The sequence below is a fragment of the Castor canadensis genome, chromosome 6 (assembly GCF_047511655.1).
Source record: "Castor canadensis chromosome 6, mCasCan1.hap1v2, whole genome shotgun sequence".
NCBI lineage: Eukaryota > Metazoa > Chordata > Mammalia > Rodentia > Castoridae > Castor > Castor canadensis.
The window spans coordinates 884,692-912,219 of record NC_133391.1 but is presented as its reverse complement, the minus strand read 5'-3'; the positions used below and the strand labels follow the sequence as shown (position 1 = coordinate 912,219).

Genomic DNA, 27,528 nt, shown 5'->3' with positions numbered 1-27,528 from the left:
AATTTTACTTCCGGGTCTACCGGAAATCGGTCTTCCGAGTGCCCTGCGATCCCTTTGTACTTCCGGGGCAGCCGCGTCTGGGAGGCTCCCGAGAGATGAGCGGGAGGTAAGTGGGCTGCGGCCCTGGATGCCCCGTCCCGGCCGGTGGTGCCCGGCTCTCCGCTGTCGCCGAGCGTCGCCGCGGCCCCGCCCCCACCCGCGTCCTCCGCGGACGGCCCTGGGTGCGCTCGGCCCCGGCCTGCGCGGCGAGAACGAGCGAATGAATGAGCGAGCGAGTGACTTCCTGCCGCCCCCTCCCAGGTGACGCCTGTGCGGCGCGGAGCGCGAGGGCCGCGGGCAGGATGAACCGGGCCAAGCCCACCGCCGTGCGGAGGCCCAGCGCCGCGGCCAAGCCCTCAGGTGCGGTGCGCGTGCGGGCGCGGGCCACCCGGGGGCGGCGAGCGCGGGGTCCCGGGGGCGGGGGGCGGGCGGCCATGGTCCTGCAGGACGGTGGTCATCTAGATCTGGGAGCCCTCGTCCTGTGGGTCACTGGTCATCCAGGCCTGGGAGCCGTGGTCTCCCGCAGGACACTGATCATCCAGACCCGGGAGCCAGGCAGCTGCAGTCCTGTCCGAGGACGCTGGTCATCCAGGCCTGGGGAGCCCAGCAGCCCTGGCTCCTACAGGACATGGTCACTTGGCTCAGCTCAGCATCCCAAGGCGGCATGGTGTCAGGTGACCTGGATTCTGGTTCTGGAGTTGCCACTTGCTCGCTGTGTGGCGCGGCACCCTGCCTGACCTCTAGGTCTCCCTCGCCTGTGAGGAGGGTCATTAGCATCTGTGCTCTCAGGAACCTCGCGTGGGTGAAGCAGAAGCAGACTGCCTGGAGAATTAGAGCTGGCCTGACTGTAGTCAGTGTCGTCAGCACCCCTGCACGTCAGCCATCACTGTCGACGTCACGCGGGTCCTGGATCTGCAGGAGACTTGCCGAGTGACTTCGGGCCTGACTCTTGCCTCCTCTGATCCTCACTTAATTTCCTTGGAGGTTAACAGGTTGGGGAGCTCTTCCACCTTGGCCAGCCTTGCACATGTGCACGTTTTCTGTCTCCTTTGCAGGGCACCCTCCGCCTGGGGACTTTATTGCCCTTGGCTCAAAGGGTCAGGCGGGCGAGTCGAAGACCGCATCGGCCCTGCTGAAGCCGACTGCTCCGGGGCTGCCCTCGGAGCGTAAGCGGGAGGCCTCGGCTGCTCTGCCTGGTGCCTCGCTGGCCGGCCTTGCCAAGCGCCCTAAGCTCCCCTCCACACCCCCACTGAGTGCCCTGGGGCGCCTGGCTGAGGCCGCAGTTGCGGAGAAGCGAGCCATCTCTCCCTCCATTAAGGAACCGTCCGTAGTGCCAATTGAAGGTAAGATCGGGCTGCAAAGTGACAGACTCGTGGGAAAGATAGCGCATCGGCTGAGCACAGGGCTCTGGTGTGGCGCTGCAGGCACTGTAGGGAAAGCCAGAGTTGGGGTGTGCAGCTTTCGTCCACTGTGGGCCCTCCCTCCTGCACCCCTTGGGGAAGCTGCTTGATAGCGATGGAGCGCTGGCCAGGCCTGCCTGTGGGCTTCTGATGGCTAACTTGGTCCTCTCTCCGGGCCAGTTCTGCCCACGGTGCTGCTGGACGAGGTTGAAGCTGCCGAGCTGGAGGGCAATGACGACAGGATCGAGGGCGTGCTGTGTGGGGCAGCAAAGCAGCTCAAGGTGACGCGGGCCAAGCCAGACAGCACCCTGTACCTGAGCCTCATGTACCTGGCCAAGATCAAGCCCAACATCTTTGCCACTGAGGGCGTCATTGAAGTAAGGCTGGCCACCTGGGATCGCTGCTCCACGCTGCCTTCTGCACGCCCACATCAGGGTGGCCATGACAGGTCTGTGACTGGCACCTCCTTGTAGGCTCTGTGTAGTCTTCTGCGGAGAGACGCCTCCATCAGCTTCAAGGCCAAGGGGAACAGCCTGGTGTCCGTGCTGGCCTGCAACCTGCTTATGGCTGCCTACGAGGAGGATGAGAACTGGCCTGAGATCTTTGTCAAGGTGAGTCACCTGTCCTGGGTCTTGCTGGGTGTCTGTCCCGGTGCTGAAGAGCGGAGTGCCACAGGCAGGGGGTGAGAGAAGGGAGTGAGGACCACCAGGGACAAGCAGGAGAAAGAAGCCAACAGCGCTGCCCCTCCTGCACTGAGGTGGGGACAGGCTCAGGGTGTGAACGTGTGGCTCCTCATAGGTGTACATTGAAGACTCTCTGGGGGAGCGGATCTGGGTGGACAGCCCGCACTGCAGGACCTTCGTGGACAACATCCAGACAGCATTCAACACCAGGGCGCCCCCCAAGAGCATGCTGCTGCAGGGGGAGGGGGCCCGTGGTGGGGGCGACCTCGGGGCTGGTGAGACACCTTGCCAGGCTGGGCTGGGGGTAGAGCAGGGTGTCCAACCGGGAGGTGGGGCAGGTGCCCAAGGGATGTCCACACGCTTCGTAGGGAGCAGTCCCCACCCCTCACTCACAGAGGAGGAGGATAGCCAGACGGAGCTGCTGATTGCTGAGGAGAAGCTGAGCCCCGAGCAGGAGGGCCAGCTCATGCCCAGGTAGGTGAGCCATAGGACCCAGCTCTTGGGTGGCCAGTGGGGAGGGTTGGAGAGTAGCTTCCTTCCTTGCCTCCTCCCCACTCTGGCCTAGGTACGATGACCTCGCGGAGAGCGTGGAGGAGTACGTACTGGATGTGCTGAGGGACCAGCTCAACCGGCGGCAGCCCATCGATAGCGTGTCACGCAACCTGCTGCGGCTGCTCGCCTCCACCTGTGGCTACAAGGAGGTGCGGCTGCTGGCCGTGCAGCGGCTGGAGATGTGGCTGCAGAACCCGAAGGTGGGCCGCGGCAGCAGGCAGGACCACGGGCAGTGCCTCCCCTGCTCCTGCCCGCTTCGTGTCACCCACGGCCCTTCCCACCTCCTGCAGCTGACCAGGCCAGCACAGGACCTGCTGATGTCTGTGTGCGTGAACTGTAGCACGCACGGCCCGGAGGACACGGACGTCATCTCCCATCTGGTCAAGATCCGCCTCAAGCCCAAGGTCCTTCTCAACCACTACATGCTCTGTGTCAGGTGTGCAGCCGAGGTGGGGCGCAGGGGCAGGCGGCAGCCGGGCTCGTGCTGTGCCCCTGCCCACGTTCCGGCTCCATGTCCAGGGAGCTGCTGAATGCGCATAAGGACAACTTGGGCACCACCATCAAGTTCGTGATCTTCAACGAGCTCTCCAACGCCCGTAACCCCAACAACATGCAGGTCCTGCACACTGCGCTGCAGCACAGCTCCGAGCTGGCACCCAAGGTGGGCCCTGTCACCATGTGGATGGGGACGGGGGCCGCACATAGAGGGCACAGGCTCGGGGCAGGAGAGCATCTGAACCTTGTTCGCGATTGGCCTCCGTCCACCCCCGGAAGCAAACTGTTGAGGGAGCAGCACGGGGACCTCAGAGTCACCAGTGTCCCGCACTGCCATTCTCGCTGCCCTCCTGGGCAGGGGTTCCCCAGGTCCAGTAGGAGGCTTCATAGCATTCCGGCCCTGGCCTGGGGGTCTCCTCGGCCAGAACGATCTGGGGAAGCCCTACTGTGGCAAGGCCGGTCAGTCTTCTGGGCGGCTTGTGTGTCAGCCTCCTGCAGGTCTGCTGACCAGCCTGTCACCTGTGTGGACATCATTTTGAGAGGAGCTTGGTTGGGTCTCGGCTCTGTTTTCCTAGGAGGTTGGGTGGAGGCTGAGGTGGCTTGTTGTGCCCTTGCTGAGCACTGGCCACCCGTGTGCCAGCTGCCAGGAGAGTCAGCACGAGGCAGGCACCTGTGCTCAGGCTGCGTGGGAGCCTGCGGACCTTCTGCTGGGACGGGTGTGGAGCAGCCTCCTGCGGGGCGGAGTGAGGCCCTGACGCGGGACGTGGCAGGATTGCTCGTCTCGGATGGCCACTGATCACTGTGCCTCGGTGGTCCCTGTCTGTCACAGTTTCTGGCCATGGTGTTCCAGGACCTGCTGACCAACAAGGATGACTACCTGAGGGCGTCGCGAGCTCTGCTGCGTGAGATTATCAAGCAGACGAAGCATGAGGTCAACTTCCAGGCCTTCTGTCTCGGGCTCATGCAGGAGCGCCGGGAGCCCCAGCACCTGGACATGGAGTTCAAGGTGCCCTCCTCTGCCCCCGTCACCCCCGTCACCCTGGGCCATGTGCACAGCTCTGTCTCCTCGAAGGGTGCGCCTGTGCTTGAGTGAGATCTTAGCAGAGTCTTGATGGGCCGGCCATGTGCTGGGAAGCTGGCATCCTCAGCTGCTGTGGACAGAGCTGTAGCTGGTGGGGTTGCAGAGAGCTGACACTGAAGAGGAGGCTGGACAGCTGGTGGAGGGACTCCAGGGCCCGGAAACTGCGTGGCAGTAGGCCAATAGCAGGTGGTAGTCTGCTATTTGGACAGAACTGCAGCCAGCTCTGTTGACTGGGCTTCCTCCCAGTAGCCTAACTAGGATCTTGCTTAGCCGCTCCAGGGCCCCGAGACCTGCTCCTGCCTGCCTGGTGGTTCCTGGGCCCTGTTGGGACTCCTTGTGACTGTGTGTGTGTGTGTCTGCGTGTCTGTCTGTGTTGTCTCTGTATGTCTGTCTCTGTGCATACACGTGTCTGCGTGTCTGTGTGTCTCTGTGTGTGTGTGTGCTTACATGTGCGTGAATCTGAGTCTGCCTGTCCTGGGTGCGGTGCGAGTCCCATTGTGCTGTGCCTGCAGGAGCGGTTTGTGGTTCACATCACCGATGTGCTGGCCGTGTCCATGATGCTAGGTATCACGGCTCAGGTGAAGGAGGCCGGCATCGCCTGGGACAAAGGAGAGAAAAGGAGTAAGACCGCAGGCCCAGGCCCAGGCCCAGGCTCGGGTGGCTGAGGCTGTCCCTGGGGGCCCAGCACAGGGAATGTGGGGGGACAGTCTCAACACAGCCACTAGAGGAGACTGGGAGTCCCTGAAGTGGCCATCTCTTGTCATCTGGGCTGAGGTGACCGGTTCCAGAGTCCGTGTTCTTAGACACTGGAGCTGTGGGGTCCATAGTGGCCATTTCCATGGCAGGCAGGCAGGGAGGTGGACAGTGCCAGTCCCCTGGTCTGCTGGGGGCTGCAGCCAGTCGGGGTGGGCACTAGCACCACTGACTCTAGCACCCCACAGACCTCGAGGTGCTGCGCGCCTTCCAGAACCAGATTGCCGCGATCCAGCGTGATGCTGTCTGGTGGCTTCACACTGTGGTGCCTTCCATCAGCAAGCTCGCCCCCAAGGACTACGTGCACTGGTACAGCCACCTCCCTGTCCTCGCCTGGGGTGCCACCTTCCCAGACTCTGCCTCCACACAAGTATCAGGGTTCCCAGACAGGACCTCATCCCTCAGACGTGGCCACCAGCACTCTGAGAGCCAGAGATGCTGGCAGGCAGCCGCAGTCCTTGCTCTAAGGAACGCAGGGTCCCTGACCGTGGCAGCTGCAGCCAGGGCCATGTTGCTGAGCTGTGCTTCCTCACAGTGACTGAACAACACTCAGTTGCTGCCCCTCAGCCATGCGAGTGGAGCCACGTGGTCCCTGAGCAGCTGGCCATCACCAGCCTTGTCTGAGTCTCTCGTGTCGGGGATTGTGGGGAGGAGGTGGCCCTGAGCTGCTGCACCCCCCTGATGGCCCTGCTTGTTCCACAGCCTGCACAAGGTGCTCTTCACAGAGCAGCCCGAGACCTACTACAAATGGGACAACTGGCCGCCTGAGAGTGACCGCAAGTGAGAAGCCTGTGGGGGCTGTTCTAAGTGGCCCTGTCCTGGGAGCCCTGGGTGCTGTGTCTGCACTCTTCCCCCACCCCCGTCGCCTCCAGAGCCTGTACCCACAGGCTGCCTGTGCACCCGACTCACACCCCAGTGCCACAGGCACTGCCTGGTAGCTGACCCGCTGGCGCCCATCAGAACGTGTTCTGGATCACGCCCCATCCCTGAGTCCTGCCACCCAGTCCAGTTTGCTAGCTCCAGCCACTGTGCCCTGTGCACTCTGACATGCTGCCGGTGGTCTCTGCCCACCCAAAGCCCCCGTGGATGACAGAGAGAGCTGCACCATGTGGATGTGGGGAACAGGACTGTGTGTGGCCACCAAAGTTTGAGGAGAGGAGTGGATTCCTGCATTGTCCCTGCCCTTTAGAGACTAGGGGAAGAGGGTGGGCCCGAGGGCAGGAGACCTGCGCCTCTGCTGGCCTCAGGAGCCTGGCTGCCGGCCTCAGCCCTGCACAGGACCCAGGAGTTCTGGCCAGGGCCCCCGCCGAGCCAGCCCCTGCCCATGCCGCCTGCAGCTTCTTCCTGCGCCTGTGCTCGGAGGTGCCCATCCTGGAGGACACACTCATGCGTATCCTGGTCATCGGGCTGTCCCGTGAGCTCCCGCTCGGCCCGGCGGATGCCATGGAGCTTGCTGACCACCTGGTGAAGCGAGCCGCAGCCGTGCAGGCAGATGGTAATGGCCCCTTGGCCCCCTCAGTGATGGTGCCCCAGAAGCCTGGGCCCTGTCCCTCACCCCACCAAGGTCACCTGGGCAGCAGCACATGCCTGGGTCCTCAGGCCGGTGTCACACCCTCCGCTCGTGGGTGTTCCAGGAGGCTGAGGGCCTGGTGTCCCCAAATGCCTTCATAGCTGTTCAGTCCTGCCCTGTCTGGAGTTTGCCCACTGTCTTGTGGGGGACCCCGCAGGAGCCTCTGCCTGTCTCCTTTCCAGGCCAGTAGAGTGATCTTAAACATGATGCCTGCAGCCTGGCCTTGAGGCCTGCTGTGACCCAAGGGCTCTCCCCTGCTCTGGACTCCCGACCCCCATGGGCTCTCATGCCCCTGCACTGTGGGGGCAGACAGTGCTGCTGTCCATGACAGTCTGGAGCAAGGCTCCTGTCCTCGCTTCGTGACCTGGACAATGGGCCTGAGTGGCTCTGGAGCCCCGGCTTTGGGTTTCAGATGTAGAAGTGCTGAAGGTGGAGCGAATTCAGCTGATCGACGCCGTGCTGAACCTGTGTACCTACCACCACCCCGAGAACATCCAGCTTCCGCCTGGGTAAGGTCCGCAGCTGGTCCCGCCACGCTACGGTCCCCACAGAGCCTGCCCATGTGGACCTGGCACCAGGCCCCCTTTCCTGTTGTCCCGGCTGCCTTTCCCGTGTCTCTGCCGTCTGCCTCGTGTGCACTTCTCCTGTTAGTTAGCAAATGCCTGCTTATTTTTAGATGGTAGTGAGGCTGTGTTCCCTTTTGAATTGCAATTTGCTTTTTAACAAACACCCCAAGTGATGACTCGGTGTTTAGGGTGGCCACCCTGCCCTGGTCTCCATAGATTTCCTTGTTTGGACATTGCACCTAAATAGAACCGTAGGACTTGTGACCTTGCGAGCCTGGCTTCCTTTCTTCCTTTCTTTTCCTTTTTTCTTTTTTTTGGTGGTATTGGTGTTTGAACTCAGGACCTTCACCTTGAGCCACTCCACCAGCCCATTTTTGTGATGGATTTTTTTCAAGATAGGGTCTCAGGAACTATTTGCCTAGGCTGGCTTTGAACCACGATCCTCCTGATCTCTGCCTCCTGTGTAGCTGGGATTACATTCATGAGCCACTGGGCCCCGCCCTGGTTTCCTTCTTCATTCGGCATGTGCAGGGTCCGTCCGTGTGTGGCTGGTGCTGGTTCCAGCTACTTTCTGGGAATGGGTGGGGCTGTGTTGTTTTAGCCACTCACTGGCCACTCACTGGCAGGTGGACATTTGGGTTGTGCCCACTGTTTGACTGTTGCGATGATGCCACTGTGATACTGCATGCAAGTTTTTGTGTGTATGTGTTTCCAGTCTCTCTGGCTGGCGCCTGGGATTGGCCTTGCTGGCTGCATGTGCAGCTCAGTGCAGGACTGTGGAGTTCCCCACAGGGGCTGTGCCGTTATCTGTTGTCATCTGCTCCATGCGGGCTCTGGCCTCCCGTCCATGTGGGCACTCTAGCATGCTCAGTGGTGTGGTGGAGGTGGTCTCATCGTGGTTTCATTGTGCTCTGGAGAACTGTGTGTCCAGGTGCTTTGCTGGCTTTTAGTTGTGGTGTTTGCATGTTTGTCGTTGGGGTTGAAGAACTATTTCCGCTTGCCCCTTGCAGGCCTGTCTTCTGTAGGCCACCCTTCCACTCTCCTGATGCGGCCGCTGATGCACAAAGGCTTTTTGCATTTCGATGAGCTTCTATCCGTTTTCCTTTGGTTTCTGTGCTTCTGTGTTAAAGCTAAGACACCACCTGGTCCAAGTCACAAAGATTTGGGCGCTTGCTCTGGCAGGGCTCTCGTTCTGTCCTCCCAGCACCGCTTGTGGGAAGCCTGTCCCTTCCCTCGTGTCCATGTGTGCTTGTCATCCCCACCCCGTGAGCTCTGTGCACAGGCTCCTGAGGCCAAGGACCTCGTTTTTTCTCTTTGTCATGCTGCTGTCTTCGTGCGGGACCTGAGGCTTGTGCACAATTTCCTGTTTTCTTCGGAGTTCTGTCACTGCAGCTCCTGGCAGTTCAGTTGGCCGTGTGTGTCCAGTTCTCTGGGTGCCTCTCTCTCTGGGAGGCGGGAGTTCAGCTTCACCGTTTTTTCTTTTGATTCAGTCTTGCTGCGTAGCTCAGTCTGGCCTTGAATCTGTGATCCTGCTGCCTCAGCCCCCCAGTGCTGGGATTACAGGCGGGCACCTCCACACTCAGCTTCTGGATTCATTCTTGCGCGTGGTTTCCGTGCTGAGAAGGCACCCTGGTCAGTGTCGGGGTGAGCACGAGTGTCAGGGATTCTCCGTGGACTAACTCTCACTTCTGGTTCCTCAACCCCACGTCTGTCCTGTGCCTGTAGGACTCCTACTAAGCTTTGAAATCGGAGGTGCGTCCTCTCGCTTGGATTTGGTGAAGTCGTAGCCTCGTGCCCACTTGCCCACACTCTACCCTCAAGCTGCCCTGCCGAGTCCTCTAGCCCTGTTAGTTCTGAGCGCTCACATCTCCTGGAAGATTGGGGTCAGCTTCACAGTCTCTGCAGAAATGACATGTGGGGTTCTTTTGTTTGGGTTTAAGACAGGGTCTCACTATGTGGCCCAGGATGGCCTTTGACTTGACATCCTCCTGCCTTAGCCTCCCAGTGCTGGTGTTGTAGACGTGCTTGCATTTACTTCATCTTTAATCTCTTTAGATGATGGTTTGTGGTCTTACTTAGATTCACGTAAACAATCTTCTGTTAGATTTCTGCCTAAGCCTTTTGCTCCTGGTGCTGTGATAAGTGGACTTTCTGTGTCTTCCTTCGTGATTTTCACTGGACAGAGTCTGCATCTCCGACTTCTTCGCTCTTTCTAACAGCTTGAATCCCTTTCCTCTGTAAGGACATGCTTTAACTATGCTTGGGTGTGACTCTTAAATGTTAAAATTGCACCTCGATGGATAGTGGGTTTCTAACTTTCTAGTAAAGAATGAGAGTGATAAGGCTGGGTGCAGTGGCTTCTACCTGTAATTCCAGCTTCTGGGCTGGGGCAGAGATCATGAGAATCAAAGTTCAAAGCCAGCTTGGGCAAAAAGTTAGCAAGACCTCTTCTCAGTCAGTAAGCTCGGCATCGTGGTGCATGCCAGTTTTCTCAGCTCTGTGGGGGCATAAATAGGAAGATGGCAGTCCAGGCCTGCCTGGGCAAAGTGCCAGACCCTATTAAAAATAAGTAAAGCAGAAAGGGCCGGAGGTGAGGCTCAAGTGGTGGAGCACCTGCCTCGCAAGCACGAAGCCCTGACTTCAAACCCCAGTGGGGGGGGAGGGAGGGAGAGAGAGAGAGAGAGAGAGAGAAGGAGACAGAACGAGAATGATAGGATGGTCAGCAGCACTTGTAGGGCATCTATTAGAGAGAGAGAGAGAGAGAACGAGAAAAATAGGATGGTCAGCAGCACTTGTAGGGCCTCTATTACTTGATCTGCGTTTTTCCCATTTTCCCATTTAGTGGATGGGCACGAGGCCCGGAGCTGCTGAGAGCGGTTTGGGTCCTGCCCTGCCTGCCCTGCCCTGCAGGAGCCTGGGGACTCTGCTCATGTGTGTGCCTTTGCAGCGGGACAGGTGTGGCTAGAGGTAGATTTCTGGGAGGAGAAGTTTGGTTTTGGTGGTGCTGACGTTTGAACTCAGAGCTTTGTGCTTGCTGGGCAGGTGCTCTTAACACTTGAGCTGCGCCTCCAGCCTCTTCTGCTTCAGTTATTTTGCAGGATAAGATCTCATGATTCTCCTGTCTCTGCCTCCTGCATATCTGGGATGACAGGTGTGCACCACTGTGTCCAGCTTTATTGCTTGAGATGGGATCTTGCTAGCTATTTGTCTAGGCTGACTTCAACTTGACACTCCCGTTTTCTAGCTCTCGAGTGACTGGGATTATAGGCATGAGCCACAGTGCCTGGCCTGGGAGAGGAAATTTTGAGGCATACTGTCAACACCATAGTCTGAAGCCGTGGCTCATTTAGTCAGTCCGTGATCGTCTGTCATGTCATCACTACCTTGGGTGTGTCCTGTTCTTTTCCCTGAGCTCAAAGCAGCTGAGCCTGTGCTGTGGACACACTGTTTTCTAGGTACCAGCCCCCAAGCCTTGCCATCTCCACGCTTTACTGGAAGGCCTGGCCTCTGCTGCTGGTGGTCGCTGCATTCAACCCAGAGAACATTGGTGAGCCCTCCTGCCACTTGGGCCTGGCTGAAGGTTCCAGGTCTTCCCTCGGGCCACGTGTGTCAGGCCCTTTGAGGGACTAGATGAGCAGGGTGGCTCTGGGACAGTGCGGTGGGTGAGGATGCTGTGGGTGCCCAGGAGAGGACACTGTGAGCAGGGCCCATTTCTGCTTTGCTTCCTCTAGGCCTGGCCGCGTGGGAGGAGTACCCCACGCTGAGGATGCTCATGGAGATGGTGATGACCAAGTAAGTCTGCTGGCGACCCGGCCTTCAGCATGGGCAGGGCCACCCTGCCAGGTGACCCAGGCTTCGGTATAGGCACAAGGCCTGGACTCTGTAGGAGATGGCCTTCCATTGGCCTCGCAGACCACTTCCCCGGGCTCCATTGGCTCCGGGACTTGTTTCCCAGGGTGGGTCCATTGGCGTTGGTCTCTTTCCTTCCTTGGGTGGGGAGCAGTGTGAATCTAGGTGGTACTGTGGAAGCCTATCGGCAGCAGGGCCCCCACCAGCACAGGGTAGGCAGCCCTTGTACCACTGACTGAGGGGGACAGGTCAGACTGACTGAGCCATGGCTGGGCCAGGCACACAGGTGGGCTTCATAGGTCTAGTGTGTCCCGCTCTGTTTTGGCCACAGTGGCCACACAGCAGTTGGCACAGCTGCATGAGAATGCTGGACGCTGTGAGTACAGCTTAGCCAACTGCTCTTGCAGCACAGGTGCCATGCGGGGCCAAAGAAGGTGTGCTGTGTGCTAGGAGTCCCACCTAGCCAGGATGGCACTGCCACCATGTAGAGGGCAGTGCCAAGATGGTGTGGAGCCTGAGGCTGTGGTAGTGTGGGATGCAAGCCAGTTTAGCTGTGGCATTGTGTGTGATGGGAATGGGGTGTGTGTGACTGTGCGCGATGGGGACTGGTGTGCACGGCCATGGCTCCAGCATTTGTGTGGCTGAGGAGGAGCCTGGATGTGGGCTATAGGGACAGAACCCAGAAGGAACACAGGGAGACAGATTTTGGAACATGTGAGAGGAGGTGAGCCGTGAGCACCTCCAGAAAGCCACATGTGCCTCTGGGAGCAGTGAGTCTCACCCTGAGGTGCCCAGGGTGGGTGGAGGCCTGTTGGGGCCATGGTCGTGTGGCAGAGCAGGTGTCCTGAAGAGGACTGTGGGAGTCTGGCCATGGCTGGTGTGATGTGGAAGATGGCTCTCATGTGCAGGAGGCACAGCTGGGCTGGGTTTCTAGAGTCCGGGGTGCCAGGGGCCCAGCGGTGTCTCTCAGCTCGGGCTATGCTCAGCAACGGTGGCCTGGCTTGTCTTGGCTCTGCTTGACACAAGCGTCATCTGGTGTGAGCCACTGTGGCGGTTCTGGTCACAAGACTGCTCACTTTGTCCCCAGTAATTACTCATACCCGCCATGTACGCTGACGGACGAGGAGACACGCACAGACATGATCAACCGGGAGCTGCAGATTTCCCAGCGTGAGAAGCAGGAGATCCTGGCCTTTGAAGGCCACCTGGCCGCTGCCTCCACCAAGCAGACCATCACCGAGAGCAGCAGTCTGCTCCTGTCACAGCTCACTAGCCTGGACCCGCAGTATGTCCCCCCCAGGGCTGGGACTGGCAGCAGGTGCCGGGCCTGGGTGGGATGGAGGCTAGAGGAAAGACGACTGTCCTGAAGTGTCCACCATGACTGGTTTCACGTTCCTGACACGTTTACCTGGGAGACGCAGAGTCCAGTGGTGGCGTCAGCCCTAGGGTCTCAATGGCCCCTCAGCAGCAGGGCTGGGAGGGGGCCATTTGCTGTTGTGACTTCCTGACACTGGTGTCCCCGTGACCATCAGAGGACCCCCCCGGAGGCCTCCCCCGCACATCCTGGATCAGGTGAAGGGCCTCAACCAGTCCCTGCGCCTTGGGCACCTCCTATGTCGCAGCCGCAGCCCTGACTTCCTCCTCAACATCATCCAGCGGCAGGTGTGCCTGGCAGGCGGGGTGTGCGAGGGCCCCGGGAGGAGAGCCAGACCGCTGTAGGCTGCAGAGAGACACTCCTGGAGGGGAGCAGGGCAGGCTGGGGAGGGCCCAAAGCTTCGGCCAGCTGTGGCCTTGCAGCCACAGGCAGAGCACAGGGTGCATGGCCTGGAGAAGGGCTGCGGGGCGGGCAAAGCTCTGCCTCGCTCTTCAGAAGTACCTGGAGGATTTGGGTAGCGGGGGTGGGTCGTGCCTGCTTCTCTGAGCAGGGCCTCTGCCCTCTTTCCCTAGGCCTCCTCACAGTCCATGCCCTGGCTGGCCGACCTGGTGCAGTCCAGTGAGGGCTCCCTGGATGTGCTGCCTGTACAGTGCCTGTGTGAGTTCCTGCTTCACGATGCTGCAGATGACACAGCCTCGGGGGAGGAGGATGATGAGGGTGAGAGCCGGGAGCAGAAAGCTAAGAAGCGGCAGGTTGGTTCCCGCCCATCCCGTCCCATCCACCATCAGCCAGCACTCTGCAGAGTCCAGGTCCTCAGAGCCCCTCTTGCCCACAGAGGCAGCAGAAGCAACAGCAGCTGCTGGGCCGCCTGCAGGACCTGCTGCTGGGCCCAAAGGCAGATGAGCAGACCACGTGTGAGGTGCTTGACTACTTCCTGCGGCGCCTGGGCTCCTCACAGGTGGCCTCCAGGGTACTGGCCATGAAGGTGGGCACAGTGGCCAGCCTGCTCCTCGCTCCCTTGCTCCCTCACTCCTTGTGTGTGGTCAGTGCCTGGCTGTCCCATGGCCCCGTCTGCATGTGCAGAGGGACAGGCCCCTGTTGCAGGGAGGAGATGGGAACCTTGGTGCTGCCTGGCGCTCCTCTGGGTGGTGATGTTCCACAAGTGACTTAAACTGTGGTGTGACGTCTCTGGACGGTATCAAATGGGGGCTGGGGTGCAGCTTGGGACAGAGCTTGGCATGTGTGAGGCTCTGGGTTCCGTCTCCAGCGGCAGCACAAGTGTTAACCTAGTGCATGAAGATCCTGCTGCCCACTGTTCTTCCTCGTTTCCGTCATGGTGACATGGGGTGCAGACCCTTGCTGGGATGGCGAGTGCTCTGCTCTGGTGGGGCTGAGGGGATGATTGCTCTCATGTGTGCTGCAGGGTCTGTCACTGGTGCTGTCAGAGGGTGGCCTGCGGGACAGGGAGGAAAAGGACCCACCCATGGAGGAGGACACTGGGGAGCCAGATGCACTGCACAGCTACCAGTGGCTATTGCGGGACCTGCCGAGGCTGCCCCTGTTTGGCAGTGTGAGGACCACCACTGCCCTGGCACTGCAGCAGGCAAGTTAGGGAGGGGTGCTGTGGGAGGGCAGAGCTGCGGAAGGTTGGGTGGCACTGGCCTAGGAGCCAGCTCAGACGGCTGCCCTCCTCTCCAGGCCATCCACATGGAGACCGACCCCCAGACCATCAGTGCCTACCTGGTCTACCTGTCCCAGCACACGCCTGTGGAGGAGCAGGGACCACACAGCGACCTGGCCCTGGTGAGAGGGATGGGCCCACAGTGCTGCATCCCGGGTAGCAGGCTTCCCTGCCCTGCAGCCTGTTTGCCGTGACCTTGCGTGGTGTGCAAGAGCCAGTACACATGGCTTTTGTGGTCACTGGGGCCCAGCTATCTGGTCCCTCTGATGCCTGCCACTTTCTCAGGGTATTTCTTCTCAGGCTGGGAGGGCCCTTGTGGGCATGTGGTGCCAAAGCTGAGCCGCCTGTGAGGTGCCAGCACTGTACTGGTGTGGCCTGGTTCTGGTGCCAAGGGTGTTAGAGCCTTGGCATTTGCCTGTTCCCTCCTTCACGTGGCCTTTTCCTGCATTTGGCCTTGCTTTCCTGTCGGCTGCTCCCAGCCACAGTGCAGCCCAGTACAAATGGGGGCCCTGAGTCTGGTGCGGGGGTGGACTGGATGGCAGTCACTGGGAAGCTGTTCTCCCACAGCCTGGGCTCCTCCCTGGGCACCTGTACTGAGGCCTTTGTCGTCCGAGTCTCTGGTCCAGTGTGTGGCCTGGGGTGGCTCACGGTCAGGATTGTCAGCACGGGCGTGTGTAAATGTAACCTCTGGGAGGTTTGCAGCAGCCTTTCTGTTCTGGTCAGGAAAGTGCTTGTTTAAGCTCTTTGTGGGTGGTATCTATGGCCTGGTTTCTGCTCCCACACGCCCCTTCTCGTCCACACTGCGGCGGGTGGAAGGTGGCGATGCCTGTATTCAGTGCACAAGCCCCTTCCTGTCCACACTGCGGAGGGCAGCGATGCCCGTGTTCAGTGCACAAGCCCCTTCCTGTCCACGCTGCAGCGGGCGGAGGGCAGTGATGCCTGTGTTTGATACCAAGTTCCCGTCCTTTGTTTAGTGCTGTACCTCTCCACAATGAGATGGCTTGCTTGGCCTTTCCCTCCCACTCCCGCCTGCTGCTTGGTGGCTGTGTCCTGTTGCTAGTGGAGTGAGAGTCCACTTGTGAGGGCTTGACCCCTGCCATCGTCAGCTTGGTGCAGCTGGTGACAGTTGCCAGACTCCTGGCAGGGCACAACTGGTCACATGTCTCACACCATGGCTGGTGCACAGGGAGGAGGGGTGTGGGGCCACTCACGGCAGAATCCCCTGATGGCCCCCTCCCCTGTCCCGCCCAGGACGTGGCCCGGCTGGTGGTGGAGCGCTCCACCATCATGGCACACCTCTTCTCGAAGCTGCCCTGCAGCGCCGCCTCTGATGCTGTGCTGGGCGCCCTGCTGTCCGTCTTCTCTCGCTATGTGCAGCGGATGCGCAAGAGCAAGGAGGGCGAGGAGGTGTACAGCTGGGTGAGGAGGTGGACAGCTGGGCGAGGGGGTGGACAGCTGGGCGAGGGGGTGGACAGCTGGGCGAGGAGGGTGAGGGAGCGGACAGCTGGGTGAGGGGGGCGAGGGGGGTGAGAGGGTCGGGGGGGGCGACGGTTCACACCTGGGTGAGGGAGTGGGGAGGTCCAGAGAGGGCTGAGGGTGTGAGGGGTCCACACTGGGTAAGGGTATGCTTGGTCTTGGCCCTCTGAGCCACCCAACCCCATTCCCATCTCACCCGTCAGTCAGAGTCTCAGGACCAGGTCTTCCTGCGCTGGACGAGTGGGGAGACGGCCACCATGCACATTCTTGTAGTCCATGCCATGGTCATCCTGCTGACGCTGGGCCCGCCCCGAGGTGAGTGGTGACCAGGTCCACAGGTCTGTCTTCGGGTCTTTTTCTCTGCTTTCAGGCAGGCAGGAAGTGTGTGGTCTGGGAAGAGCCACTGCACCGGCCACGGCTTTGACCCTGTCCTTTCCTACTGCCTGGGCTGCTGCTGGTGTGCAGTGGACGTTGCGCCCTGTCCGCCCATCTTAGAGTGCTTTGTGCAAGCACTCAGGTCCTTTTTGGGGCAGGATCTTGTAAGCTGAGAACCGAGACGCAGGGCCTGTGCCGAGACAGCCTGTGTCAGAGTACCCATCGGTCCCAAGCGCAGATGCCAGTGAGGCAGCTCCTGAGTGAGGAGCCCAGGCGGCAGTGACCACACAGCCAGTGAAACGGGGTTTCTTGGCGTGGAGGTGCAAGCACAAGGCTATCCAGACGGCCCAAGTCCTCCAGTGCCTAGAGCCTGGTGACCCTGTCTGACTGACCCTGACGTAGCCAGCAGCCTTTCCTTCTCTTTCCTGGTCCTATGCCTGCTTCCCCTGCCGCTTACCTAATAGCGTCTACAAGAGTTGGGAAGGACATGGGACCTCTTTGCTAGGGGCTGTGGGGTGTTTGGTGTGCCATACTGCAGTGGTGACTCCTAGCGGGCAGATGGAGGTGGTCACCCAGGTGTGCATCCACTGTGCTGCCCTCAGGAAGCACTGCAGGGAAGGCCCGCCGTGTCCCCTGTGCTCTGTGGAGCCTGAGGTCAGAGAGAGCTGGCTGGGCCAGGCAGCTTGCACCCAGAGCATAGAGGCCTGGTGGTCACACGTCCACTGAGGGGCGGGTAACCTCAGGCAATGGCTTCATCTCAACCCGTGTTTTCTCCCTGTACGTGGGCTGGAGCCAGGCTGCTGCAGCCCCTAGGGGAGAGTGTTGTGTAAAGGAATGTGCCCGGTGTGTGGCCCACCACGGCCCTCGTCTACCTCTCCCACCTCCGATCACCACTGTACAGGAGGAGCCCTGGGTGGTCTCAGGTCCTTGTTGGGGTCGGGGTCCCCAGATGAGTAGGCTCTCACCGCGTCTTTCCCAAGCTGGCGATGGTGAGTTCCATGAGCTGCTGGACATCTGGTTTCCGGAGAAGCAGCCACTGCCCACTGCCTTCCTGGTGGACACCTCTGAGGAGGCACTGCTGCTGCCTGACTGGCTGAAGCTGCGTATGATCCGCTCGGAGGTCCCTCGTCTGGTGGATGCTGGTATGGCCCGGCTGGGCCTGGGAGGTCAGAAATCAGTCCTGGGAAAAATAAGAGGGTGGGGATTAGAGGGGAGAAGGAAAGGGGTCAGGGGACTCTGCAATGGTCCTTGAAGGACTTGTGGGCTTCAGGCAAGTCACAGTGGGGAAAGGAGGATCCCGCCAGAGCTGGATGGGCTTGGCCAGCGCAGTCCATCGCGCTGGCCCCTGGGCAAGGCGAGCACGCTTGCCCCAGAGGCCCTGGAAGGATCTGCCTTGAGGAGTCTGGGCTCCTGGTAGCCATGGGCCTGAGGTGAAGCTCCAGTGACCGCATGCTGGAGAGGGCGCCAGGCTTGCAGGTGTTGCTGAGCTCTGAGCAGCTGGTGGCCACACCTGTAGCCGCCCTCCATGGTGGAGGCCTGGATGGGGGTGGCCTCCCAGTCACCATGGCCCTAAGTGCATGTCGCCCCAGCCCTGCAGGACCTGGAGCCCCAGCAGCTGCTGCTGTTCGTCCAGTCCTTCGGCATTCCTGTGTCAAGCATGAGCAAGCTCCTCCAGTACCTGGACCAGGCGGTGGCCCAGGACCCCCAGGCCCTGGAGCAGAACATCATGGACAAGAGTGAGCCCAGGGCTCTGCGGGGCAGCCAGGTGGCGGGGTCCGTGTGCCGCAGGGAGGAGGGCAGCTGGGGGTCAGTGAGATGTGCTCAGGAGAGTGCTCGGTACGGTGTACCATGGGTAGTTGTATAGCCAGGGGTTGGTGAGTTGTGGGTAGGACCACATGGACAGCTCTGGGCAGGAGCCAGCACCTGGCAAGTTTGGTGCTATCAGGAGAGCCCAGGCTCCCCAGAGGGACTCATTCTCAGCTGGAGTGCTGTAGGGGTTCTGAGCGTTCTCCCAGCTGGGCAGTCCTGCAGCTCAGCTCCTGCAGACTTGGGGAAGCTTGCTGGGCACTGCTGGACACGCGTGAGGGTCCTGGCCCAGCACTTCCGGGAGAGGGGACATGCTCCCCTTTGCCCGCACATCACCCCACCCCTCCATGCCTGCGCCGCCCGCTCTGCAGATTACATGGCCCACCTGGTCGAGGTCCAGCATGAGAGAGGCGCGTCCGGAGGCCAGACCTTCCACTCTCTGCTCACTGCCTCGCTGCCACCCCGGCGAGGTACTGGTCCCCAGCCCCATTGCGTGGCTCCCAGCTGCTCGTGGTCCCCTCAGCTGATCCTTGGCCAGCACTTGCTTCTGGCCATGGGGCTTTGTGTCAGGTCCGTCCCACTTGTGGGCCTGCGTGAGGGCTGAGGTTTAGGGAATGCAGATCTGTTGTGGGGTGCAGAACCGAGTCCCCAGATTTACGTGAATCCCCCACTGGGGGCTTGTCAGTCTTATCCAGGCTGGTTCCCCTTTTTCCTGCAGACAGCACGGAGACACCAAAACCCAAAAGCAGTCCTGAGCAGCCTCCAGGCCAGGGCAGGATGCGGGCTGGGTCGCAGGTCCGGGTACTCGGCCCCGAGGACGACTTGGCTGGCATGTTTCTGCAGGTACCAGCACTGCCGTGTGTGTCCCCAGCTGCTGCTCCCTGCCATGTGCGCCCTCAGCTGCTACACACAGTGGCGTTGTATGGGTGCCCGCCTGAGGCTTTCCGCTCCTCTTGGGCACACCCTCTCACTCAGCTGGGTTTCTCTGCAGGCCTGTGGGAGGGAGGAGGGAAGGAAGGCCCATGTGTCCCCACTCTGGCCACCTTCACACGGTCCTAAGCACCCACTTCCTATGAGCAGAAGCTGAGGTTTTCAGGGCGTTTGAAGTCCTGCTGGTGCTGGATCCCCGTACGGCCCCTCTTGCACTCTCTAGAGCCTCGTGCCACACACAGGTCCTGCATGCCTGCTTTCCAGAGCCGCTCCCTGCTCAGTTCACTCCACTTAGTTGAGGCCAAAGATAAACGGGGACCTGGCAAGGGCACAGCTTTGTCTCAGGAGCTGGTGGATGGGGAGCTCAGCTGCCTGCTGCGTGACCACTGATACCTGCCTTGCCATTCCAGATCTTCCCTCTGAGTCCTGACCCACGCTGGCCAAGCTCTAGCCTGCGTCCCCTGGGCCTCGCGCTGCAGCAGGCACTTGGCCAGGAGCTGGCCCGTGTCCGCCAGGGGAACCCTGAGGTGCCAGGCATCACGGTGCGCCTCCTGCAGGCCATGGCCACCCTGCTGGGCTCCCCACACGGTGGGGCCTTGGCCACAGCCATGCACCGTAGCCATTTCCTGTCCTGCCCGCTGATACGCCAGCTCTACCAGTACCAGGTACCTGGGTGCTGCATGGGCAGAGAGTGGGAGGGCATGGTGGGAGCAGAGAAGAGGAGGCTCAGGGGTCCCAGCTTCTGTTGAGGGGCTTCTGCTCTGAGCAGAGCCAACTCCACCCTGAGGCCTGACCTGTCCCCAGTATGCCCGAGGCTGCCTTTGTGGGCCTGGTTCTTAATTCCAAAGAGCAAGCCAGCTGCCCAGGGCAGGGCCCCACCTCTCCTGGAAGGTGAGGGAGTGATGGTCCCCCCATGTCCCGGTCCCCAGGCTCCATGGTCTCTCCAGATGTGCCTGGCCCGTGCACACAAAGTGCAACTGTGTCTTGTGTGTACGTGTGTGTGTGGTGTGTGTACACGTGTGTGCATGCGCGCCTTATCCCTCCCCTTGGGTGGATGAGCTGAGTTGCCCGCAGGATGCCTGACCAGCGCAGGGGTACCAGCCCGTGAGGTCGTCCAGTCAGTGCTCTGAGCAGCAGATGGGATGACGTGAGGCCATTGTGGGAGAAGTGTCATCCCTGTGGGGCCTGCCCGACCTTCTCTGAGCCTTGGGCTCGGAGTCTGGCCCCTCCCTGTGTGGGACGTGGTTCTAGGCCAGCAGACCCACCTGCTGGCCCTGTCCCCACAGCGCTGTGTGCCCCAGGACACCGGCTTCTCCTCGCTCTTCCTCAAAGTGCTCATGCAGTTGCTTCAGTGGCTGGAGAGTCCTGCTGTGGAGGCCGGGCCCCTCCAGGCCCAGCTCAAGCACTTCGCCACCCAGTACTCAGCCAGGCACAGGATCAGCGACGGTGAGGGCGCTGGGGCCTGGCAGTGCCAGGGCTCCAGGCAGTGTGCTGGCGTTAGTGACTGGGGGCAAGCTGGATGGGGCCCCAGGAGCAGTGAGGGCAGAAGCCTCACCTGATGTAGTGGTCATACAGTGCTCCCTCCCACAGTGCAGAGCGGCCTCCTGCGCCTGGCTGAGGCCCTAAGCTTCCACCGCGACCTGGAAGTAGTCAGCTCCACTGTGCGGGCTGTCATCGCCACCCTGAAGTCAGGGGAACGGTGCAGCATGGAGCCAGAGGTCATCGGCAAAGGTAGTGCCTGGCCTGGGGACCCCACTCAGCACCGCCCCTGCCTGGAGTGCTCGTCTGGGCTCTGCTCTTGACATATCGGCACATGTGGCCCCTGCCCACAGTGGCCAGCCCACTTAGCACTGCTCCCTCCCTCGCACAGTGCTCCGTGGCCTGGTTGAGGTGCGGTCCCCCCACCTAGAGGAGCTGCTGACGGCTCTCTTCTCAGCCATGCCAGGGGCCGCCTGTCCAAGCCCAGCCTCTGGCCCCGTGGCCGTGGTGTGCTCCCTGTTACTACAGGAGGAAGAGCCCCCGGGCCCCGGGCCACAGGACATAGAGGGTGGCAGGTAAGCAAGAGCCAAGGTCCTGGGTGTGGGGGACGGCCATAGACCCTTCTCTGAGCTCCCTCCTCCCCACAGCCCAGAAACCGTGCGGCTGGGACCCTCATCAGGGCTGCTTGTGGACTGGCTGGAGATGCTGGATCCCGAAGTGGTCAGCAGCTGCCCTGACCTGCAGCGGAAGCTGCTGTTCTCACGGAGGAAGGTGACAGGGGAGAGGGTGTGCATGTAAAGTGGTGATGGACAGGGACTGTCCACCAGTGACCTGCTGCCCTGAGACCTAGTGTCCACTAGCCAGAGGGGCAGGGCAGGTTCTAGGGTCACAGATCTCTCAAGGCCAGCATTGTGGGACCAGCTCTGGTTTGGGATGGGGCAGACAGCTCTGCCAGTCCTTGTAATCTGAGGGTCCCAAGTTTCCCAAAAGCAGAGGGACTGTGGGTCAGCAGGAGAGAGGTGCAGCCTCCTCAGGGCCTGGCTTCAACTGGTGTGGGACATGGCTCTCCAGGGAGGGTGGGCAGAGCCTGGGCACATCCACTCTGGTGCCCCCCTGTGGGGAAGGCTTCCAGGTGTTCCAGGAAATGTCCCCAGTCTCTGCTTCCCGGCGGCTCCACCAGGATGTGGTCAGCTGCCTGACTCACCAGAGCCAGCCGGTTCCCAGATCCAGTTGGGACCATCCCAGCCTCCTTCCTCCCCAGGGCAAAGGTCACACTGGCGCCCAGGCACCGTCCTTCCGTCCGTACCTCTTGGCCCTCTTCACACACCAGTCCAGCTGGGCCACGCTGCATCGCTGTATCCACGTCCTGCTGGGCAAGAGCCGAGAGCAGAGGTGAGGCCTGCTCGTCCACTACTGCTGTGTGCAGATGAGTGTGTGTGGCTAGCCACAGCACTGGCCGAGGGCTTTTCACCGTCACCCCACAACCTGTGCGGGCCTCCCGCCACTTCTGCAGGGTAGCAGCTCTCTAGGGTGGGTCCAGAGTGTGCCCACCCACCCCAGGCCAGCCTCCGTGCTCCTGCACCTGGAAGGTGGGCAGTGCAGCCTCCTTAGTTCTTGTCCTTGGCCTCATTCCCCACCTGTGGAGAACCCACCACTGCTGTGCATGCTGTGGAGAGGGTGCCAGGGTATAAGCAGCCTGTGTGAGCAGCGCTGTGTGGCACTAACACCCGTCCCCACACTCAGCCAGGACAGGCCTGCGGGGTGGGCAGGGACACAGGAGGACGTGGGCCAGGAAAGCCTGTGTCCTCTGGGTCACTAGCACCCACTCAGCTTGGGGTCCCCTCGGCAGGGCTATGGTGCGTCACTGGGTCGGTCCTGTCACTAGGACTCCTGTGCCCTGGGCTCCCTTGGGTTTCTCCCTGTTCAGCTGTGCGCCCTCCCCAGGTTCGATGCCTCAGCATCGTTGGACTTCCTCTGGGCTTGCATCCACGTGCCGCGGATCTGGCAGGGCAGGGACCAGCGCACCCCTCAGGCAGGTCTTGGGAGGGTGGCCTGGCCGTGTGTGGTATGGCTGCGTGGGTACAGCCTTCTGAGGCTGACTGGTGGGCACCTGACTGCAGAAGCGGCGGGAGGAGCTGGTGCTGCGTGTCCAGGCCGTGGAGCTGGTCAGCCTGGTGGAGCTGATCCTGGCCGAGGCGGAGGCCAGGAGCCAGGAAGGAGATGCTGCCGCCTGCTCCCTCATCCAGACTCGGCTGCCTCTGCTGCTGAGCTGCTGCCGTGGTGACGAGGACAGCATCGGAAAAGTGACGGAACACCTGACTGGTTGCATCCAGCAGCGGGGGGACAGGTGCCTGGGCCCCCACGTCCTCTTGCAATGTGACCGTGCTGCCCTCGCTTGGGAGCGGGTCTGTTGTTCCCCCCATCTACTCCCCATCCACATCAACAAGCCTGCCTGTCTGTCACAGCGTTCTGGGCCAGCGTTGCCGAGACCTGCTGCTGCAGCTGTACCTGCAGCGGCCTGAGCTACGGGTGCCAGCGCCTGACGTCCTGCTGCACAGCGAGGAGGCCGCCGGCAGCAGCGTCTGCAAGGTGAGGCCTGAGGCCTGCTTATGCTGTGGTCGGGCGCCCTGGAGGGGAGAAGGCTGAGGGCGGGGGCATCGGCCTGCTTGAGGTGAGCTCACCTGAGTTGGTGGTGGTACCTAGAGTGGGGGCCAGCTGTGCGGGTCCTCTGCACCTTTCTGCTCCGGCCTCGTCTTTCTCCCTGAAGACCCTCTTGGGTGCACAAGAGTGCTGTCCTCTGCCCTGTTCCCTTCACTCAGGTGTGATGGACAGACATGAAATTGCCCGTGTGTGTGTGGCGTGTGACATGGATACACCACTAGACCATTGCCATCATCAGGAGGGGGTGCAGCCCACTATTGGGCCTGGCAGGAGCTTGGTTTGAGTGGCTAGAGCAGAGCCGTGTGTCACTGTGACACAGTGTGTGCTCTGACTTGTGCTTGTAATTTCAAGCTTGTCTGTGTCAAGTGGGCGTGGACAGCTGGATGGCCTGTCCCTTTCTGTTGCTGAGTGATGTCCACCATTTGGATGACCTGTGGGGGCTGAGTGTGGCTGTGCTGTGTCCTCGCCTCCTGGGCCTCACGTTCCCCTCCCCACAGTTGGACGGGCTCATCCACCGCTTCATCACCCTCCTGGCGGACACCAGTGACTCTCGCTCCTCCGAGAGCCGAGTGGCTGACGCCAACATGGCCTGTCGGAAGCTGGCTGTGGCCCACCCTGTCTTGCTGCTCAGGTACTGGCCAGCCCGGCCCGGCCACCTGCTGTCCCAGGGGAGATACCCAAGTGCGGCCTTGCCATCCCCTCTCCTGAGCAGAGTTGGTCCACGGTGGATGTGCAAAGTCCTGCCCACTGCAGACGTTGAACTTAAGGGTCCTGTAGCCGAAAGCTGGTGCCCGGCAGATCAGGCCCCGGCCTCAGTGGTGGCACAGGAGCCATGGAGGAACCAGCTGACCCTAGAGGCCAGGCCTAAGCACAGCACCTGCGGGTGGCAGTCAGTGGCGTGTGAGCGCGAGGGCCGGGCTGGCTCCTCCTCATAGCATGAGGTCTTGTGGGGCATGGGGTCGGGTGGAGGTGTGACCACGAGCCCTCCTGCCCACCAGACACCTGCCCATGGTCGCAGCCCTGCTGCACGGCCGCACGCACCTGAACTTCCAGGAGTTCCGGCAGCAGAACCACTTGGCCTTCTTCCTGCACGTGCTGGGCATCCTGCAGCTGCTGCAGCCACGCGTCTTCCAGAGCGAGCACCAGGGGGCGCTGTGGGACTGCCTGCTGTCCTTCATCCGCCTGCTGCTGGTGGGTGGCCGGCCGGACCTCTGCCAGACAGGATAGAGAGGCTCCCCCCCAGCTTCCATGGGCCTGGAGGACCCCACGTTCTCAAGCCTGGTGCTGAGCGCACCGTGTTGCCACGTGACCCTGTCCCCCTGCCTTGTGAGCCCTTAGCCCACTGTGCAGTGTTGGCCGGTCAGCAGAGGGCACTGTGGGGGGCTGGGACGGGAGGGTGCTGAGTGCCTCCCACGTCTCTGCAGAACTACCGGAAGTCCTCCCGCCACCTGGCGCCCTTTATCAGCAAGTTCGTGCAGTTCATCCACACATACATCACCTGCAGGGCCCCAGCAGCTGTGGCCTTCTTGCAGAAGCACGCGGAACCCCTGCAGTGAGTGCCTGAGGCCCACGGTGTGCTGCCTGGCTGGACAGTGAGGGCCGCCAGGTCGCAGTAGTGCCTCTGCATGCTGGCACCCACCCCACCCTTGCCCCGGTCCATGCCATGCGCCTGCCTCCTCCCTGCCCCACGGGTGCCAGCTGGCCTCCCTGGCTCCCATCCTCTATCTCCAGGGTGTCCTCCAGGGTGAAACCCATTCTCTCCCCCAGCGACCTGTCGTTCGACAACAGTGACCTGGTGATGCTGAAGTCCCTCCTGGCAGGACTCAGCCTTCCTAGCCGGGACAGCAGGGCTGACCATGGCCTGGATGAAGAGAGCGAGGGTGAGTGGACACAGGTGTGGGCTGGGCTGCAGGACATCCTGTCAGGTCTAGCCATCCCGATGGGGCTATTGTGAACCCTGAGACCTCACCTGTGTCACTCGCAGCCAGCCCGATGAGCAGAGCTCCAACCCTGGCAATGTTGCAGTCCCTCTGCATCACCTCCCTGGCTGGCCTATGGTTCTCATGCCGGTTCCATCTCTGGCCTTGCCTGGCCTGGCTGCCTGATGGTGGCATGTACCCAAAAGCAGAGTTTTCTGCTCTGACGTCACCAGTGATTGGGGGACAAGTGAGCAGAGGACCCCGGCAGGCCAGCGTTGAGACTCCTGGTGGCCACCCTCCATCCCGTTTTGCCAAATTGCTCTGAGTGTGGCTCCCAGACAGCTTGAGGATCTCAGGTGTGCAACAGCCTCAGCAGTGTGCACAGCAACTGGGCCTCGGCTGCAGAGGGGCCAGCCCTGCCTGGGTGCCTGAGGCCCGGCTGGGCTCGGTGGGCCTCAGGAAACCAGGAGCTCCTGTCCCCCAGGGCAGCGCCTAGTGGACTGCACTCGCTGAGCACCTGCTGCGTGCCAGGCCCTGTGCTGGGCCCAGGCAGAGGCTGGAGTGCTCCTTGTTCCTGGGGCCGCCAGCCCGGGTGTCCTCTGCCTGTTGCCATCCCCCACCTCTGCTTCTCTGTCCTGCAGATGAGTGCTCTGCCAGCTCCCTGCCACTGGTCAGCATCTCCCTGTCCACCCCACTAACCGTGGCTGATGTGGTCCCGCACATGCAGAGGCTGTCCCGGGGCCGGACGGTTGAGGGTGAGGGCCCCACCCGGCTGCCCCACGCTGCCCCCAGGCGCCCAGGCCTATGGCAGGGCCGTCTGCTCAGGGGACTCTGCTGCCGTGTTCACGGGGACCAGGCCGCAGTGTCCAGTTCTTACAGAAGGCCTGATGGGCAGGGCTCAGGGGATGCTGTGGTGGAGTGGAGAGGCTGCTGGAACCACTGATGGCGGTCAGAGCTCCCTGGACTTGGGGGGGCCGCTGGATCAGTTTCTCTCTTTGGATGCCAGAGTGGGGGCCAAATGACGGCCTTGGGTCTTGGAAGGGTGAGGGCTGAGCTTGGCTTAAGCACAGCCAGTGGGCCCCTAGATCTTGGGGTACGCTTTGGGGTTCCCCAGGGGGTGGGGTGCTTGAGGCCTCACTGTGGGGGGCTGGTCCCTTGAGGACCTCGCGGCCCTCCCCAGCCCACCTGCTCTGTGCCCGCAGATCTGCTGGAGGCGCTGAGCGACATTGACGAGCTGTCCCGACGGAGGCCTGAGGTCCTGGGGTTCTTCTCGGTGAGTGGGGCTGTGGCCGCGCTGGCAAGAGCCCAGAGGGGCCTTGAGGGGAGCCCATCTGAGCCCAGTCATCCCGCGGCTGGCCTGGGGCCGGTGCTGCCCTGTGTGCTCAGGGTGGAGCAGGAGGCTGCAGTGCTGCGTGCCTTGGGAGCTGTACCCAGCGCGGGAGGCTGAGCCCTCAGGCCGCCCCGTGACTCGTCTCCCTGCCCCGCGCAGACAAGCCTGCAGCGCCTGATGAGCTCGGCCGAGGAGTCCTGCCGCACCTTGGCCTTCAGCCTGGCACTGCGCTCCATCCAGAACAACCCCAGGTAAGCCTGGCACCCGCCGCCTCCCGACGGGCCTGCACTGGTGCCCTGCGCGGCGTGCGAAACCCACCTTGCATCTCTCGCAGCACTGCGGCTGACTTCCTGCCCACCTTCATGTACTGCTTGGGCAGCCGGGACTTCGAGGTGGTGCAGACGGCCCTCCGGAACCTGCCCGAGTACACGCTGCTCTGCCAAGGTGAGCCGCCCGCCCAGTGCCCACTGCTCTCGGAGTCCTCGCCAGCCTGGCCACCCTGACCACTGACCACGTCTCTCTTGCAGAGCACGCAGCCGTGTTGCTGCACCGGGCCTTCCTGGTGGGTATGTATGGCCAGGTGGACACCAGCGCCCAGATCTCCGAGGCTTTGCGGGTCCTGCACATGCAGGCAGTGATGTGAGCCCAGCCTGACCAGCGCTGACTAAGGTCAGCCTAGGAGCTGTCCTGGAGCTCTCGTCCTCAAGCCCTGAGGCTGGCTGGCTGGGGGCCAGGAGCAGCACTGGCCAGCAGCTGACACTAGGGACGTCCACCAAGGCCTCGCTGCCTTCTAGGGCCCGGCCCTGCTGCAGTGCCTCTGGGTTCACGGCCAGGCGAGGAGAGGCTGGCATGTCCTTGAGGTCAACGTCAAATGAAACGCTCAGTTCTCTGTGTGCCGACTGTCTGCTGTCCTGTCTTGTCCCCTGCCAGCGTGCCCTAGGTCTCTTCCCTCGCCTCTCCACCGCTGAGACCAGGGAGCCGAGTGGAGTCCTGGGAGATGGGCAGGTGTGGAGGACCCGGCCTGCTCCTCCTGCCTGCGTGGCTGTCTGCCTTTGTCACAGCAGCCGCCTCCTGTGGCGTGGCCCCTGCCTGGCCTGAGTTGTCTGTCCACAGGGTCAGCCTCACCAGGCTGTACAAGGACACAGGGCGTATGGCCTAGTGGGCACAGCTGGGTGGCCGTGGTTCCAGGCCTGCTGAGTACTGGTTGTCAGCACCGGGGGGGCAGCGAGCCCGGGGAGCTGGTCAATGAGGTAGGACGAAGCCCAGGCTAGTGTGGGCACCGCCTGTGAGTGTTGTCCTCCTCCCCGCAGCTGTGCTGGCCCCCTCACTGCCAGGCTGCACCCCAGCATCTCCCCTCCCCTTTGTCAGGGGCAGAGCTGGCCCCATCACTGTCCTCAGGGCAGCCAATGGCCTTTTCCCCTTGTGCGGGGCATCTCCCAGCTCATTCTGGTGCCCCTGATGCCCCCAGCAAGCTCGAGGCAGGAGCCTCAGGCAGTTCTACCCTGGTG

General features: G+C 61.7%; 1 protein-coding gene across 1 annotated transcript; it reads left to right on the top strand.

Annotated features, from left to right (window-relative positions):
* Ints1 (integrator complex subunit 1) lies at nucleotides 1-26,913 on the top strand. The gene is made up of 48 exons (XM_074075380.1): nucleotides 1-106; nucleotides 301-399; nucleotides 1,095-1,382; nucleotides 1,620-1,816; nucleotides 1,913-2,050; nucleotides 2,238-2,397; nucleotides 2,491-2,596; nucleotides 2,688-2,874; nucleotides 2,965-3,110; nucleotides 3,194-3,335; nucleotides 3,999-4,175; nucleotides 4,763-4,871; nucleotides 5,192-5,312; nucleotides 5,706-5,783; nucleotides 6,341-6,498; nucleotides 6,986-7,082; nucleotides 10,595-10,686; nucleotides 10,871-10,931; nucleotides 12,076-12,273; nucleotides 12,521-12,650; nucleotides 12,936-13,115; nucleotides 13,199-13,348; nucleotides 13,787-13,966; nucleotides 14,062-14,166; nucleotides 15,296-15,463; nucleotides 15,724-15,835; nucleotides 16,876-17,037; nucleotides 17,485-17,631; nucleotides 18,073-18,171; nucleotides 18,420-18,544; nucleotides 19,042-19,296; nucleotides 19,918-20,077; nucleotides 20,222-20,362; nucleotides 20,502-20,685; nucleotides 20,758-20,881; nucleotides 21,372-21,502; nucleotides 22,055-22,137; nucleotides 22,226-22,457; nucleotides 22,576-22,699; nucleotides 23,269-23,402; nucleotides 23,770-23,962; nucleotides 24,196-24,323; nucleotides 24,539-24,651; nucleotides 25,332-25,445; nucleotides 25,893-25,963; nucleotides 26,180-26,271; nucleotides 26,355-26,464; nucleotides 26,548-26,913. Exons 2-48 carry the CDS (start codon nucleotides 342-344, stop codon nucleotides 26,661-26,663), a joined length of 6,576 nt encoding a protein of 2,191 aa, XP_073931481.1. The 5' UTR covers nucleotides 1-106; nucleotides 301-341; the 3' UTR covers nucleotides 26,664-26,913.
* The last annotated feature ends 615 nt before the right edge of the window (nucleotides 26,914-27,528 follow it).

Coding starts and splice junctions, on each gene's coding strand:
- Ints1 (XM_074075380.1), top strand. CDS start 342: ATGAACCGGGCCAAGCCCACCGCCGTGCGGAGGCCCAGCGCCGCGGCC. Junction 5,784..6,340: donor CCGCCTGAGAGTGACCGCAA/GTGAGAAGCCTG, acceptor TGCCGCCTGCAG/CTTCTTCCTGCGCCTGTGCT. Junction 24,652..25,331: donor CCTGGATGAAGAGAGCGAGG/GTGAGTGGACAC, acceptor TCTGTCCTGCAG/ATGAGTGCTCTGCCAGCTCC.